Source organism: Mustela nigripes, chromosome 13, assembly GCF_022355385.1.
Source record: "Mustela nigripes isolate SB6536 chromosome 13, MUSNIG.SB6536, whole genome shotgun sequence".
NCBI classification, from domain to species: Eukaryota; Metazoa; Chordata; class Mammalia; order Carnivora; family Mustelidae; genus Mustela; species Mustela nigripes.
In genome coordinates, this window is record NC_081569.1 from 43584031 (window position 1) to 43601634 (window position 17604).

General features: G+C 48.8%; 1 protein-coding gene across 2 annotated transcripts in view; it reads right to left on the minus strand.

Moving 5' to 3' along the window:
- Window positions 1–8354: 8354 nt before the first annotated feature.
- The window catches only part of DAPK2 (death associated protein kinase 2), a 117686-nt gene continuing 108436 nt past the window's right edge, over window positions 8355–17604 (minus strand). For both annotated transcript variants that reach the window (XM_059372225.1, XM_059372226.1), the window contains exons 10-12: window positions 11377–11466; window positions 11198–11281; window positions 8355–8518 (exon numbers count right to left, since the gene is read on the minus strand). In XM_059372225.1, the coding sequence (XP_059228208.1) occupies window positions 8438–8518; window positions 11198–11281; window positions 11377–11466 (255 nt within the window). In that variant the 3' untranslated portion in view covers window positions 8355–8437. The remainder of the gene's footprint in view (window positions 8519–11197; window positions 11282–11376; window positions 11467–17604) is intronic.

The following is a 17604-nucleotide window of genomic DNA, read 5'->3' on the forward strand; positions in this document are numbered from 1 at the left end:
GTAAGACGAGGTCAGATGAGGGTTCCTAATCCAATATGACTGGAGTTGTGAGGTTATGACACAGACACTCAGCGGGGAGGCCAATGAGAGAGACCTTAGAAGAAACCAACCCTTCTGACAACTTGATCTTGGGCTTCTGGCATCTAGAACTATGAGAAAATGAAGTTGAGTTGTTTAAGCCCACACCAGTCTGTGGTACTTTCTTATGGAAGTCCCAGAAAACTAATGCAATATTTAATTAAAATGAATGAGTGTCGTGAAGGTGTAACATGAGGTAATAGAACCCAGACCAAAGCTCTACTGGAAGGGGGGAGGGTCACAGGAAGTGTCATTTTTTTTTTAAAAGATTTTATTTATTTATTTGACAGACAGATCACAAGTAGGCAGAGAGGCAGGCAGAGAGAGAGGGGGAAGCAGGCTCCCTGCTGAGCAGAGAGCCCGATGGCGCCCCAGGAAGTGTCATTTAAACTAGGACCTAAAAAATTAGAAATTAACTCCCAAAAGGTAGAAAGTAGGTGGGGCTTGGACAGAGGACAAATGCTCTGGTCCAGAAGCAATCGAGAAGCGTTTTGATGCCTGTGAGGGGAACACAGTGAGCAAAAGCCTCAAAGGCTAAAGCAACAGGCATGGGCCTGATCACGAGGCGCATCCTGGGCCATGTTCAGGATTCTGGGATTCAAGATGAGAGACAAGAGAAAGGGGAGATACAGAGGATTTGTTTTTACTTAAAGAAATATACCTGGCTGACTCAGTCGGTGGAGCATGCAACTCTTGATCTTGGGGTCGTGAGTTCAGTCCCCACGTTAGGTGGAGAGATAGGAAGGAAGGGAAGGAGAGAGGGTTGGATGGGGGAAGGAACTGCTTTTTAGCTAAAGACACAAACCACCATTACTTTTTAAAAAGACGTGAGCTGAGCACTGGTGGCTTTGCACCCAGCCATCGAGTGAGTGAGATGGCTTGCCAGTCTATGACTGCCAAAGGAGATCCGTGGAGAAGGAAGGAGGCACAAGTTCAAACTTTCCGGCTGTCTCCCTTTCTCCCCATGTGAGTGCAGGTCCTTTGGGAAGCAGATGCCAGGACAGAATCAGAGGTGCAGGAGATCTGGGTGAGAGGTCACGTAGGAAAGATGAAGGGCAAGGGAGCAGGAGTGGGCATGGGGGAGTTTCAGACCACTAAGAGGTCTGACCCCAAAGACAAGAGAGAGGGAAGGAAGGAGGGTTGGATAGGAAGGGGCTCAGATTGCCGTGCAGCTCTGAGAGGGTCTCAGCCAGGGGCTGGCGAGTCCCAGAACAAGGATTAGTGGGTCCCACACTGGATTAGAGGGCCCTGGTTCTAGAACCTACCATTCCCCTCATCTGGCCCCCAGCCCTGCCATGTTCAGTCACTGGCTCAGTCATCAGCCTGGGGAGAGAATGGTTTGGTGTGAATGGTCTGGTGGATCCTAAAGGTGCTGGGGAGCTGGGGGTCTGGCCCCTAATGGTGCTCTTTCCTACAGGCTGTCCCTGAAGGAGAGAGCCTTGTGGCCACCTCTACACCACCCACATTTCTCTCTTTCTCTCCTCCCTTCGTTCCTCCCATCACTCCCTCCACCCTGCCTTTCCTCCTCAGATCTTTAGTAATCATACCACATGTTCTGAATGAAAACACAAAGCAGCACACTCAGTGCCTGTTTCTGCTTCTGGCCTCTCAGCAGACCCCCTCCAGAGAGGGGAGAGCTGGGTGGCCAGCAGAGAGCCTCGGACACCAGTGTGGGGGGGAAGGCCCTCGTGCTCCCCGCTGTGTTTAGTAGATCTTTGTTGAGTGTGCAGAATCAGGCATCACACGGCTTGTCGGAGCAGAAGAGCTGAGCAAGAGCTGCATCCAGCCCCCAAGGGCCTTCTACCAAGAGTCTAAGCCACCAGCGTTTGATGCCATCATTGGCCATGGTCTTTCTTTTTTAGCACTTCTCAAAGTTGACTATGGTCCTAGAGTGCAGTTAAATTATGTAAATAATAAATCCCTTAGGTTTGCCAAGTTCTTCAAAGCTGACAAATCTCCTTTGCAGAATTGGTTTCAATAAGGCGCTCATGACCATTTCACAGATTAAAAAAAAAAAAAAAAAAAAAGACCAAGGTCCAGGGGCACCTGGCTGGCTCAGTTAGTAGAGCATGTGGCTCTTGATCTTGGGGTCATGAGTCAAGCCCCACGTTGGGAATAGAGATTACTTAAATAAATGAAATTAAAAAAAAAATAAAGGCCCATAAAAGTTGAATGACAAGGGGCACCTGTGTGGCTCAGTGGGTTAAGCCTCTGCCTTCGCCTCAGGTCATGATCTCAGGGTCCTGGGATAGAACCCTACATCGGGCTCTCTGCTCAGCGGGGGGCCTGCTTCCCTCCTCTCTCTGCCTGCCTCTCTGCCTACTTGTGATCTCTCAAGTTTATTCCTCCCTGCTTAAAAAAAAAATAATAAAATTGAATGACAAGATCAAGATGCAACAGATGAAAATGGCAGAATTTAGTCCAGGTTTTTGTGCTCTGAGTGGTGAGATATTAGAACTGATAAGAACCAGAAAGGGGAATTGAGGAAAGGCACAGGATCCCCTTCTCTCAATTCAAAATGAGATAAAGAAACCTAAGTGCAGTCCTGCCCAGGAACAGGGAAATGGCCCACATGGCTTTTCAGATCCTATCCAGCTTCTGGGTTTATTTTTTATTATTATTTTTTAAAGACTTTATTTATTTATTTGACAGAGAGAGATCACAAGTAAATGGAGAGGCAGGCAGAGAGAGAGAGAGAGAGGGAGAGAGGGAACCAGGCTCCCTGCTGAGCAGAGAGCCCGATGCGGGACTTGATCCCAGGACCCCGAGATCATGACCTGAGCCAAAGGCAGCGGCTTAACCCACTGAGCCACCCAGGCACCCCAGCTTCTGGGTTTAAACTCAGAGATGTGAAGTCACCCAGAGCAAGAGGTGGTGAGCTCAATCTACTTGGGCTTGGAAGATGTCCTCAGACCAGGGTCCTTAGGCAAACTCCAAGGGGAGGTGATGAGTGAGGAGGTGGAGCTGGGAGGGGCAGGGGGAGTTTTTTTTTTGCCCCCTTTCTTTAAAATGGGCATATGAGGGGCACCTGGGTGGCTCAGTGGGTTAAAGCCTCTGCCTTCGGCTCAGGTCATGATCTCATGGTCCTGGGATCGAGCCCCACATCGGGCTCTCTGCTAAATGGGGAGTCTGCTTCCTCTTCTCTCTCTCTGCCTGCCTCTCTGCCTACTTGTGATCTCTGTCAAATAAATAAATAAATAAAATCTTAAAAATAAATAAATAAAATGGGCATATGAATGGGGTGCCTGGGTGGCTCAGTTAGTTAAGTATCTGACTTTTGATTTCCTCTCGGGTCCTGGTCTCAGGGCCATGAGATTGAGCCCTGCATCAGGCTCTGCCCTGGGCGTGAAGCCTGCTTAAGATTGTCTCTCTCTCCTTCTCCCTCTGCCCCTCCCTGCCTTGCTTGGGCTCTCTCGCTCTCTCTCTCTCAAAAAATAAAACAAAATGAGACTATGAACGCAACCTAGGGACTCTCATAGGGTAGCAGAATGAGCTCTCATCAAAGTGCCAATAAAAGAACAGAGAAAAGCCCATCCTTGAGTTGCAAGGGGCAAGGACCACCCAGGGGTAGTCACGATACAGCTTCATGTGCCGTCCACTCAAGCATCGGTTGACCTGACGGCCATTAAGCTCTTCCTTTTTTTCACCTCACTTCCTTTTTTTTTTTTTTTTTAAGATTTTATTTATTTATTTGACAGAGAGATCACAAGTAGACGGAGAGGCAGGCAGAGAGAGAGGGAAGCAGGCTCCCTGCTGAGCAGAGAGCCCGATGCGGGACTCGATCCCAGGACCCTGAGATCATGACCAGAGTTGAAGGCAGCGGCTTAACCCACTGAGCCACCCAGGCGCCCTCACTTCCTCTTTTTAATTATTTTAATGTAATATTTGATAGATGCAAAAGAGTAGATACCTATTATGTAAGTAAAAAAGCATAATAATGAACTTCCAGGAGTCCACCGTGAATGCAGTGTTGGCTAGAACACTGCCAACAGCTAGCACCCGCCTTTGTGCTCCTCCCTGTCTCAGCTCAGATGAGCCCCTCCTCATCTCAAGGTGAGCTTGGCCTTGAATTTTGAGCTGCGTCATTGCCTTGCTTGTAACATATGGTTTTATCATATTTGCATGTATTCCTCAAAAACTATCGTTTTTGAGCTTTGCCAAAATAATATCATACTGTATGTGCTTGTCTGGGATGCTTTTTTTTTTCACTCCACAGGGTGTATCCGGAACAGAGAGAAGAATATGGGTTGGGGATAGGCAAAACTGGGCTGAATCTAGATCTTAAGTGCTCAAGCTGTGAGATTGCATGCAAATTTCTTAACTCTGTTGAGTCTCAGCTTCCTCATCTGTATAAATGGGGCTCTTGTTCCCTTTTATAAGGTTATGAAGAGGATACAGTAAAAGCCTGCATATGAAGGGTTCCTCTTGCAGAACAGGTTTTTAAAAACTACTACGAGCTTCTATTGTTTTCTTTTCCTCTTGTTTTTCTTCTAGCTCAGGGATGGAGATCAGTGATTCACAGGGCGAAAAATCCTTACAAAATTACTTCTTCCTAGATAATACAATCAACTGTTTTTTAGATTAAGAAGTGGGAACATGAATTTTATCCAGTTACTGAAGACATTACTAAAATATGTACTTGAGCTATATATTATGACTTACAAATGGATGGAGAGGGAGAGAAAAAGAACTAGTGAGAGAAACTATGAGTGTGTTTCTGCTTTTTGAAATGTCAATTACCCATTGTTTACCGCTCTTCAATTGCTCCCATCCCTAAGCCCATCAAGGTTTGCTTAGAATGGGATCCTCTCAGCTGACCACTGAAGAAAACAATATTCTTTGGGGTCCAGCTTCCCGGAACAGAACAATGACCGGATGACATTGAGCTGGGAACCAGACGGAAAGAAAGTTCTACAAGCCAGTGTCAGATAAAATTCCTTGTGATATCTCAGTCCTCAGTTTAGCTCTTTTCATATAGATTTTGTCTGTAGAGCACTGGGCTTGACTTTTCTTTCGCAGAGATTCTGTGGTTCACCTCTTATGATATGGTCTGCATTTGCTTCCCAAATAGGATTTTCACCAAATAAATATGTGAGTGGAAAAAGCAAAAGTGATCTAAGATTTGGAGTCAGGAAGGCTGGTGAGATTGACATTAAAACACAGAGCACTCAAATATTTATGTGTGCATTTGTGAAATATTAATGTAGCACCCAGCAAAAATATACAGGCAAACACTCTGGGGCAGGGCTCCCTCAGATCTCTTTGAAGACCTGCCTTTTCAACCTAGCATAGCTTTTGTCACTGGAATATTCCATTCGCCTCAGAGTACACTGTGGTTTCTTTCACCTTTAAAGTGTCAGCTGGCCAACACAGCCTTCTTCAGAGCCAACCCTACATACCTGGTTCCCATTGCCAGCTGCTCCCTTGATCTTCCCACCTGGAGGGCACCCGCCATCTGCCAGCAGACACACTGCAGGGACTGAGCCTCTGTATGGGGCGGCATGGGCACGTGGCTTCTTCTGGCTGCTGGGCTTCAAAGGCATTCTCAAAGCGCCCCCCCCCCTTTCATTGCCTTTGCCCTGTGCTTCCCAAGGGATTTAGGAAACCTAGTAGGGGCCATCAAACACCAGAGAGCTGGACTGAGGGGACTCGGGGAGCAGGGCTTGATTGAGAAGAAGCCTAGGAGGAACCGTCGGTGGGCAGGTGGGAGTCCTGGATTGTGGACCCCTTCAGGGCAGGTGACATGTCTGTCCTGTTCACTCTTCCAACCCCAGCATCTAGAACACTGCCAAGCACATACTAGTTCCCTGACTGACTCACAACCCATGGAGATGGACTGATGTCCCCACTTAGCAGCAGTGTCCTTTATTCTGAAAAGATAGAAGCATGTGTGACAATGTCATCCATTTCCAGGAATGAAGTACAAAAAGCAGGGCGCAGTAAAGGACTGACGAGAACGTGTTTAAAATGAGGCAAAGTGAAAGGTCCATCCTCTTAAGGGTGTACACAGTTCACTGGACTGAAGAAAGGAGCACTGTGCTAAGAGTCAGGAAGTCTTGGCTTTCATCAGACATTTTCACAAATGTGCTGTGTGACACAGAACCAGTTACTTCCTCTCTCCAGGCTTTGGTTTCCTCTTCAGTTAAATGTAGCAGCTGGGCCACACAAACCCCAAAAGTTTAACTCTGTGCTCATGGTTGGAAACTCATGGCTAGGTTTGTCAACGCTGGTCACTGCTCTGCTTCCCAGCAAGAGGTCAGTCCCCTACCCTCTACCACACATTACTTCCTAGGACCTCCCACCAAGACCCTGTTCCGGAACATTCTCCACTGACAGATGTGCCCTGCCACAGCCCATCACAGGCCCTAGGGCCCTGGACCTGGTTCCCAGCCTCAGCTGTCCTCCAGAAGCTGCAGTGAGGCACAGAACTGGTTCCACCCGAGAATGGGGGACACCCAGGAACCACAGGCCAGCAGCAGAGCTTCCTCAACACACTGACAGCTCCATTCCCTTACTCCTGGAAGGTTCTCTGAAACTGGGCTGCCTTTCCATTCCCCTGGAGCCATTTTGCTCTGGATGCACGCACAGACTGAAGGCAGTGTGGCCCACTCCCTTGCAGAATGTGCTTCAAACCTGCTGCTGACTCAGCCTTTCTTCCGGACCTTTTCTTTTTGGCCCTTTTTCCTTTCGCCCTCTCTTCTTCCTGTCTCACTTTCCCCCTTCACTCACCTCCCAAAACTTCCCCTTTCTTCCCACCTCTTCCCACATACTTTCTCAGTCTCAATGCTTCACCCTGATCTCTGGCTTCTAAGGCCCTTCTCTCGGGCTTCTGGTCAGTGTCACCATTCTTTTGGCCTGGAAAGCAGGGCCCAGATTTCTACGACATTAAGGTTCCCTTACTTCCAGGATCCAGGTAACCCATCTCTTTCCCCTCTCCTTTCTCCCTGTGGGTCCTTCTTTGCCCTTCTCCATCCACATCTTTCAAAAAAAGTCCCCTGCCCTGGGCACCTGGGTGGCTCAGTTGGTTAAACGTCTGCCTTCAGCTCAGGTCATGATCTCAGGGTCCTGGAATCCAGCCCCATGTTGAGCTTCCTGCTCAATGGGGAGTCTGCTTCTCCCTCTCTCTCTGTTCCCCGCCCCCCAACTTGTGTTCTCTCTCTTATCTCAAATAAATAAATTATATCTTTAAAAAAAAAAAATTCCCCTTCCCCATCTTGGCTATAGTTGGCAGGTGTACTTAATTTCTAGGGCTGCCCTAACAAAGTAGTACAGATGGGTGGCTCAAACAACAGGAATTTATTTTCTCACAGCTCTTGAGGCCATTAGTCCGAGGTGTTGGCCTCTCTACTTACCTTGTAGATGGCTATCTTCTCTCTGTCTTCTCTCTATCTTCTTAGATGTCCTATCTCCTTGTCTTATAAGGAGACCAGCAAGTTGGATTGGGGGCCACCCCAATGACTTCATTTTAATTTAATTACCCTTTAAAGACCCTATCTCCATATATAGTCATATTCTGTGGTACTGGGGATTAGAAGACACAACGGAGCCCCTACCCACAGGGGCGATGGTAGTAGTGGTGGAGGGGGTACAGGCCTTATATGCTGTGTCTGTGATGATTGGGGGAAAGGGGTGGAAAATCTTTAGGGAAGGGTGTAGAAGGCAGGTGCCCTATGATCCAGAGGGAATGGTTCACTGTGGCCTTCTGAGGCACCGTCCCCTCAGCACCCCAACCCTGGGTGCTCCCCTAGAGTCAGGCACCTGAGCTAAAGGAAACCAGATGGGGATAGCCCTAAAAGAAGCCAAGCATCAGGCAAATCAGAAGTTTAATAAAAGTGAAAAAAATTATAATACAGTGGGCTGCTTTAGAAGGTCTAATATGTTGGTCAGCCCAACATACGGACTCCTTGTGGGTTCTGGGACGTCACGGGATTGGTCCCTCACACCCTAAGATTCACTCTTCTCACTTGTCTTGTTCCCACAGGGGAGGCCTCTGTCTTTCTGGTGTAATTTTTGACCAGGCTAGTTCTGAACTCCCTCATCCTGTGAGGAAACCTGCCGGAGTCTGACCTTTCCCCCCTGGTGATGATGTTCATTGACATTGTTTCCTCAAGTCCACACCTCATCCCAGGTTCTGAGGTTGGAAGACAGGTGAAAGCCTGTTTTATGGAGAATAAGAGCTTGGGGACGTTGGGGCCTCCTCCTTAGGAGACAGCCACTGCTCCCAGGGGCTCCTTGCTCCTCCCTAAAGTCTTCTGAATTCCGCAGGCCCATCTGTCTTGCAAAGTGTTCAGGGATACAGAATGCCTGGGCACTGGTAACGAGAGGGGACCCAGAGTCTGCGCAGAGAGAGCCGGGCCAGCTAGGAGGTACTGCTCCTCCTCCGGGAGTGGAGCGCTTTCCTCTTGGCGATGTCCTCCTCTGTGTCACTCTCACAATTCCTCTGGAAAAAGAAAAAAAAGAGGCCCAGGGCAAGGGGGTCATGAGAGGCTAGGGACAGGGTTGTGCTGGGCAGCCCGGCTGACACACCTGGGCCAGGGTCCTATAAACCAGGGAGGTGGATATTGAGGTGAAGGCTGTTGCTCTGTCTGGAGTCTTGAGGGGGATGGGGTGGGGGTGGGGAGGGACTTGAAATGGGGCCAGACCAATTGCCTGGAGGCCTCCTTCCCAGGAGGAAGGAAAGCAGGCAGCACGTCTAAGAGAAACCAGGCACCAGGAGAACCCAAATCATAACAACAATCAAGATAATATCTGGTGTTTGTTGTAGCTGCCACGTAACAGTTGACAGGTCTCCCAAACTCAGCCTGGAGAGAATGGGGGGCAGGGGTGAGCCACAGGGACCTCCCCAAGCTCTGATGGGCCGCTGCCCCACACCCACTCTGCTCTGACTGGCTCGGGCTGCTCTTCTGGCTTTTGTGCTCCATCTTTATGAAAGGGGAAAAAGAGTAAAGTGTATTCCATGGCTGAACCAGAGTCAAGGCAGCCATCCTAGAGATCACAGTGCCTTTTTTATTCAGGTCATATCAGTCTAATCAAAAAATTTTTGAAGATTTTATTTATTTATTGGTCAGAGAGAGAGCACACAAGCAGGGGGAGTAGCAGGTAGAGGAAGAAGCAGGCTCCCTGCTGAGCAAGAAGCCTGATGCAGGACCTGAGCCACACATGAGACCCCAGTCTAAACAAATTACTAAAATTTATTAAGAGAGGTACTAATCCAGAAAGACTTCAGTGTCTCATAAATACTCGGTTGTTAGATGTTCAATTTTAAGGGTGACTGAACAAAAGAACTTACCATTATCATCATTATTTAAAGGAAATTTCCTCTGAGAAAACTATGTAATAGATGTCTAGGACCCAAGCCTTCCTTTTCCACTTGTAGAATGAGGCATTGAGCTGATGGCACTGACTGTTTAAGTAAAAAAAGGCTATATTCAAAAATGTGTGCACAAGGACAAACATTAAGAAAGAAATTTACAGGGGTGCCTGGGTGGCTCAGTCGTTAAGCATCTGCCTTTGGCTAGGTTATGATCCCGAAGTCCTGGGATCGAGCCCTACATCTGGCTCCCTGATCCACGGGAAGCCTGCTTCTCCCTCTCCCACTCCCTCTGCTGTGTTCCCTCTCCTGCTGTATCTCTCTCTGTCAAACAAATAAATAAAATCTTTTTTAAAAATTAAGAAAGAAATTTACATTCTTTCAACGATTCTCTGGTCCTGTCTTCCCATGGCCTCCATCATATCAGAGCAACTCACTTGCCATGTGCCTTCCTGGAGCTTTCTCTCTCTCTCTCTCCTTCTCCTGGCCTAAGCCAGTTGGAAATCCAAGGTCAAGATTAACTTTAGCCAAGTACATCCTGGACCAAGCCTGGCTATAACAATAAAAATAACTCAAGCTCTGCTGAATAGCAATTTTTAAGCATGAGTCAGAGCCAAACAATGAAAAAGTAAGCTGAGGGAAAGTCTGCCTGTCATTAACAGGGGTTTTCAGAGGGAAAGTCCAGTCCCCTTGAACAACAGGTGAGGAGAGCCATCAGAGAAGGGACATGGCTTTGCCAAAGCCACACAGTTGCTTGGGGCCTCTTGTGCCACAAATCCTCAAATCAAGGGTAAGAACCAACAAGAGCTTCGGCTAACGAAAGTGGACCCCAGGACCTGGCGCAGAGGGAGGTCCCGGGATGCAGCCCGAGCACTGCATGTCCTGGGACTGTTTCAGGGCTGACGGCCCCATCCGTCTTAGGCAGCTGCCCTTCCTGTGCCATCCCAGACACTTCTGGGGTCTCCCCACTTTGATGAGCAACAAGGAGCATCCGTCCCGGGGACCTCTATGGCCGAAACACTAACTGCATTCAAAAGCACTTGGCACTGTATGTTAGACTACGGGGAGATTTTACACAATCACAACTGTGAATACACACTGAGCACTTCTAATGCCAGGCTCTAAGGATAGGTCCTCATTTAGACCTCATGACTACTCTACGAGGTAGGAACTGTTGTTAACCCCATTTTACACAGGATAGCATTTTGGCACAGAGAGGTTAAGTCATTTCCGCAAGGTCACACAGCTAATAAATGGCCAATATGAATTCTGAAAGTCTAGTTCCAGAGGCCATGCTTCTGATCAGAGTAAGTTCATTTTAAATGTACATGAATAGTTACAAGCTAGTCAAATATCATCTAAATATTGTTGTTGTTATTATTGATGGCAATCTAAAGCAAAACAGAAATGGACAAATTGAAAGACAAATATTAAGCTTCCATTCTACAACAGATCTTTGGATTGTGAGGAATATATTTTGGGTTGACTCTGGTAGTTGCGTTATTCAGAGCCCTCAAGGTCTCCAGCAGGCCACAAGTCCTCAGGGAAAGACTGGGGCAGTAAAGTCCCTTTGACGGTCCACTAGGCAAAGATTCAAGATCCTCCAGAAGCCCATGCTGCCCCCTTAGAGTGCTCCCCTCCCAGGATTGCCCCAGAAGTCCCCCTGAACATGCAGCCTCCGCCAATCGCACAGTGCAGAGGAGGACCGGACGAGCGGAACCGGTGGGAAATAGTTAGCACCCACCTGATCCCTTCCACCCCTGAGCTCCAGGCCACCCTGCCCAACAAGAGAACTCTGCATTTCCCTACCAGATCCTCATCTGGCTGCAGGTGCACCTTCTTCATCAGGGAGCGGGAGAGATGGTTGCACAAGGAGACGATGCTGAAGGAGAGCTGAGGGAGAGAGGAGGAGAGAGGGACTGCCAGTTGAGACTGTGCACAGAGACCCGCCGGGGTCCCCTGCTCCCCACCCCTTAACCCTGACACACCTTCCATCGCCTGCGGACATACTGCTTCTTGAAGTTCTCCAGGTTGACCACAGACTCCCTGCGGACCAGGGCTTGCTGGTTGTCCACCGGCTGGGAGACAAAGCAGAGTTTGGTGGCTGATGTTGGGCTTGGGTTGGCAGCCACCCCACTCTCCAAACCCCCAGTCACATAGCATCCTTAGCCTGACTCTGCCACCTCCCCCTAGGGCAGGGCATGCAGGGGGACATCGCATTGAGGCCAAAGGTTGCAGAGGTCTCAGCTGTTCCGGAGATGCCCCTGGGGCCCCTGAGCTATATTATAACACAGCCAACACACACTCTGGCTGGGCAGGAGCCGCGTCCCCCCAGAGCGGAAGAACGGGAGGCAGGGCCTTCAGGCATTGCTCACTTTGGGGAAGGGTCATCGGACAGCAGTCTAGGATGCCCACTGTGCACTGGGCTGCCACTGGGCTTAGTAAAATAGAGGGCAAATAGGACATCAGGACTCTGTTCACAAGTAAACTGAAGGAAACAGGGGCTTGGGTGGCAGGGGAGAGGAAATGGGATGTAGAGTTGCCTTTCACAGCTTGGCCGTTAAAGCTCAGCTTACATCCTGACTTCAACAACCCTGGCCTGGCTTTGCTAAGCCTCAGTTTTCTCATCTGTATTATGGAGATAGTAGCTTTATTAAGGTAGAGATGACATATTAAAAAAATTGGACATATTTAATGTGCACAATTTGATGAGTCCATTCCCCCTTGAATTCCTCCCTTCCTGTAAAACAAGGTTTTCCTAGATCAAAAGACAGCTTTCAGAGGTTCTATGAGCCTCCCAAAATGGTCTGCAAATTTTAGTGTGTAAACTTATACATGAATCTTGGGGGCAGCATTATTCATAATAGCCAAAAAGTAGACACAACTGAAATGTGCACCACCCGATGAGTGAACAAAATTCCATACAATGGAACATAATGCAGAAATATTATTCATAATATAGTTGACAACAATGCAGGGGTTAGGGCACTGAACCCTAAGACAGTCAAAAACCCACATATAACTTTTGACTCCCCCAAAACTTATCCACTAATAGCCTCTTGTTGACCAGAAACCTCCCTGATAACATAACAGTTGACTGACATGTTTTGTATGTTATATGTTTTATGTACTGTATTCTTAAAATAAAGCAAGCTTGAGAAAATTATAAGGATGAGAAAATACTTTACAGTGCTGTACTGTTTGGAAAAATAATGTGGACCCCTGCAGTTCAAACCTGGGTCCACTGTTCTGACAGATGCTACAATGTGGACGAATCTTGAAAATATTATGTTGAGGGAAGGAAGCAAGACACAAAAGGCCACACATATTGTATGATTCTATTTTCATAAAATGTTGTTGGTTTCCATCAGAATAGGCAAATTGATAGAGACAGAAATGAGATTGGTAGTGGCCAGGGTTGGAAAGAAGGGTTGCTGGAAGAGGATTCTGAGGGGGTATGAGGTTTCTTTTTGTTGTGACAAAATGTCCTGGAGTTGGATGGTGGTGATTTTTGCACAATCTTGTGAAGATACTAAAGACTACTGAATTGTATTGTTTTAAATGGGGAATTTTAGGGTATGTGAATTGTATCTCAATAAAAAATTTAATTTAATGGGTGTGTACAGGCAGGCAGTTCTTCCGAGGAGAGCGGATAGAATTCATCCATTCTCGGAGAACTCTGTGACCCCAAGGAAATGAACTGCTGGAGGTGATCCATAGGGGCCCATCCCCTGCGGATTTTTCTCTCTGCTCTGACAGCCTCCTCACAGCAATGCCTCATGTGGCTTCCCAGAGAATGCTGAGTGTCGCAGCTCGCGGGTTCCTGAGTGCTGGTCTTGTCTCTCATCCATAATGGAGCACTCCTCCATTCTTGATTTCTCATCATGGCCCTCCGCACTGGGGGAGCCGACGCATTAGGTCCCCACACAGCTGGGGACCTAAAATCCAGCAGGAGGCGCACTTTCCATGTCCACCCAATCCTGCCCTTGGAAAGCCCCCAGGTGTTTCAAAGCCCAGTTCAAACATGTCCATTCCCCAACACAGCTTCCGAAAAGCAATGCCTCCCTCCCCGCCATAACCGAAACACAGGTGGGCTCCCTCAGTATTTCTCCCCAACCTTGGCCAGCTCTGCAGTGGGGCCGTCTCCCTAGTGAAAAACAACTGGAGGGCACAGAAAGAATTTTCTTCATGGTTTTATCAGTGTCCTCTGCCCCACCTCCTCCCCACCCTGAGCATACACCGGTAGGTGCTCAACAGCTGTATCCTTAGTTTCCCCGAGTTGCTGAAGAGACACCTGACACCCGCTCACTGCTGCCAATGACAGGTGCAGGCGCCTGGATCAGCAGCCATGACACCATGGCTCCCCAGGGCTCTGCCTGGGAGTCAGCACAGCTCTGTGGGGGTCAGGGAGCAGGGAGGAAAGTGTGCATGCCCTTGACATTGGAGCGGGGATGAGAAAGCCAGGGGCTGTTCACTCTCCCGAATTAAAACACTCTTTGGGCCAAAGAGTGAGGAGGAATGAGGGGAGGGGCAGGAGGAAGATGGAGAGGGAAGAGATGAGAAGAGGATGAGGCCACGGAAGGGACCATGCGGCTGATCTCCCCTGGCTCTTTCCTTAATTGCCTCTCACCTCCTGTGCTGCACCGGCAAGCCCAGTCCTGGGTCTAGGTCTCACCTGAGGGCAGAGCCTGACTTTTCCCTGTATCAAAGCCTTCCAGTAGCTTCTTCCCTGCTCTCTTGATGGAAACCAACAAGCTCACCAAGATCCCCAAGGCCTGTACCATCTGGGTCCTTCTCCAACCTGATTTCCTCCCCTTCTCCTTTCTCTTGCTATGGCTCCTCCAGTCCACTTGCTGGCTCAGGAACCCAAAATCTCAGGGTCTTTGCCCTTGCTCCTTCATACATTCACTTTGTCACTTTGTTCAGTCTTTGCTCAAACGTCACTTCCTCAGGAAGCCTTCCTTGACTACTCTGTATCAAACAGCATCCCAACTGCCCCATACAATGCACTGTGCCCACACCCTACTTCTTCATAACAGGTCACACTACCTGACATTTTATTCTGTACTTATTTTTTTTTGTTGTTACTCTCTCTCTCTCTCCTGCACCTCCCAGCAACAAGTATCTCCTTTCCAGAGTGATTTCCTGCCTCCCCAACCCACAGAACATTTCCACCCCTAACTTCACTAATGTCTGCATTCATTTTTGAGCCTCAGGCCTGCCGGGAACCCTTGTACTTTACTTGGAGAGTCTGATGAGGGATCAGCAGATTCTGGGAGGGAAGGGACCTCTTCTTATCTACTTCCTGATCAGCACTCTTGTCAGAATAGAAATGCCCAAACCCCATGGCTGGAAGGTCAACATATAGTTGGGGGAATCCCTTTAATAGGCATCCTATCTTCCAACTGGTCCAGCAGTGCCAGCCATGGAGCAGAGGGGCCCAACTAAAATATGGGGTGGGGTGACCACTCCCAGGGGCCATTAATAGAAGGTGATGCAATTGCTTCTAGGGCCCAGTCTATGTGCTACACAAACAGCACGAACTCTGAGAAGAGGGCCAGCCAGGCATAAATCTGTCAGGCTGGCCTTTCCTGATCAAGGGGTTTCCTTGGTTGCTAAGAGGCTCATCACATGCTGACACTACCATCGAATCTTTGAAAGTCAGAGGCATAAATTCTGCAGTGAAATCTGTTCCCGGAAGGAATGTGGCACTTCTGATTCAGTGAGGGGTGTTGGGGGGATGGGGCTGTGTTTGGCTTCTCCTGGCCCTTCCCTCCCTGCGAACACACACTACACACTCAGGTCCTTTGGCTAGAGCATGGGCAATTCTGACCAGACTCCTAGGAGTATGTTTAGTGTCTCGGAAAAATGTCGGGAAAGGAAGCAAGAGGAGAGAACACTGTGGCTGAAGTCAGGTTTTATTTATGGAGACGCAAATGGCCTTGGAAAAGTCCAGCAGAGTCAGCACCAATGTCCACAGAGCAGAGAGATGATATAGCAACTATCCCCCAGGCACATAAAAGGAACTCTCTTTATAAGAAGAGACACTCCAGATTTTCTCTCAGTATAAGGCCTCCTCTAGAAACTGCAGACAGACTGCAACTTCTCAAACCTCCATCTGTGCCGTTTCTCCAGCTCCATCCTCCACAGAAAGTCAAGGACACCTGAGCACCCACTTCCCTTTCCAGCCTAGGTCTGTCTGTCTCCAACCCCACCAATCTCCCCGAATCCAGTCTCTCTATAGGTGGCACCTCCAACTCTCCCTTTTGGGTGCTAGAGCCCTACTGGTTCTCACCTCCCAGTCTTCCCAGGAAAGAAGAAGGTGAAGCTTCTGAGAGCCTGAGTGTCTGCCTCCTAATGCATGGATGGGGAGAGACTGTGTCTCCAAGGCCATCCTGTACTGAAGAAGCCAATGAAAAGCAGTAGGAATGCCCCCTTTCCTTGCCTGACCTGGTCTCACTTCTCTGAGTTAGGTCTCTGTACTTTTAATCCTCTTTCTAGGACCTTCAGTTTTCTGAGCAATTTTTGGTCCCCAGGAAACGCTTCCAAAGCTCTCCCCCCTGTACTCTTAGAGAAGACAGGAGACCTGAGAGATGTCACAGCCAAATGCTACACATGGACTGTGTTGAGATCCCAATTTGAACAAACCATGCACTGCAACAGGACAGCCTGGAGAAAAGTGGGGACATGGGAGTATAAAATATCTATTCGCACGATATCGAGGAATGATTCTTGCTTTTGTCAGGTGTGATAACGGTACAAGAGTAGCATTAAAAAGAAAGTGCTTAGAAATTCATGCTGAAGATGAGTGAAATAAATAAGTCTAAAGTTTGCTTTCAGATAGTGCAGAAACAGCAGAGTGCAGCAGAGAAACAGAGGGGAGATCCCTGGCCGTGACTAGCTCACTGCTGCAGCTGGGCAAGAGGTATCTGGAATTCACTGTGCCATTCTGGAGATTTGTGAAAATTTCCCATAACAAAAAGTTCAAAATGAAAACAGCCCCTCTGTTAAATCTCTGTAAATCTCCTCTTTTTTCTCCATTTTACAGGTCCAGGCTCCTGACCCCAATCTGAGCTCATGCCCATCCCCGCCCCCCCAATCCTACATGGCATCATCTCAGGCTATAGCTTGGGAAGGAGGTGTTGAGGGGGTGGGGTCCCTCCCTGAGAACACTTCTGTCCCCTGCTGCCCCTCTGACCCTTTCTCAGTCCAAATTCATCTCTACCATTTTCTGGAATACTGGGTACCTCTATTTATGACTCAGCATGGCCCTTCCCGTCTCCCAGCTCGGGGTGTGTGTGTGGGGGGGTGGTACCATGGTTCCCATCTGTCCCAGACTGAGTGCTTTATTCAGGGGTTGTCTTGTCCTTATCTGTCACCTCCTTCCAGAGCCAGAGCACAATCAGTTTTTGTCCCAATGAACTGGTTCCTTCTGTTCCTCAAATATGCCCACTGCTAGGTCTCCTCTACAGGGCAAAGAATCTTCTCCACGGGCCAAGAGTTTCGCAGACAAAGGAGAAAAGGCCACAGACATTTCCAGAGACAGACAGTGGGGTTGGAAGCAGGCACACAGCCTGCTATACTGTGTACCAGAAGCAGGCACACACGGGCCAGCTATACTGTGTACCAGAGTGAGGTGGGGGGCTACTGTCTTCATAATCACATGTAGGGGAGGCTGGGCAGTACGGGGAGAGGGCTCGTGGGGGAGACCAGCTTCTCCTGTCATTATCACTTCACTGCCACCTCCTGCTGCTGCAGTCTCACCGGTTGCCATGCTATCTCCACCTTTTCCAATGCAAAGCTGAGCTATCACATGCCATGCACATTGGCCTCAGCCCGGGGGCACAGGCTCCTGCCTTCCCCAGGTGCCGACTTTCCAGCTTCCTTGGGAGTCCGTAATCTGGAAGATGTCAGCCTCCACTCCCCAATAGCCCACGTGGCCTTTGCACAACCGCTCAATACCTGGTGAATGAAAACTCCTCCTTCACGGCTGATAATGGCCTAGCAGTGCTCCCCAGGCCCGCCTCCCTCTATGTACTAGTGAAACATTCCTTTCCCAACACCCCATCCAGCCACCGTCAGCCCTGTCCTGCCCTTGACTCCACTGTTAAAATGCCAGCTATGCCCAGGTGGCAGGGAACCCCGGGACTCCTCTGGCTGGGCGTTCCACCATACTCCTTGGCCTCTCCCCTTGGCATCAAGTTCTGATGCCAAAG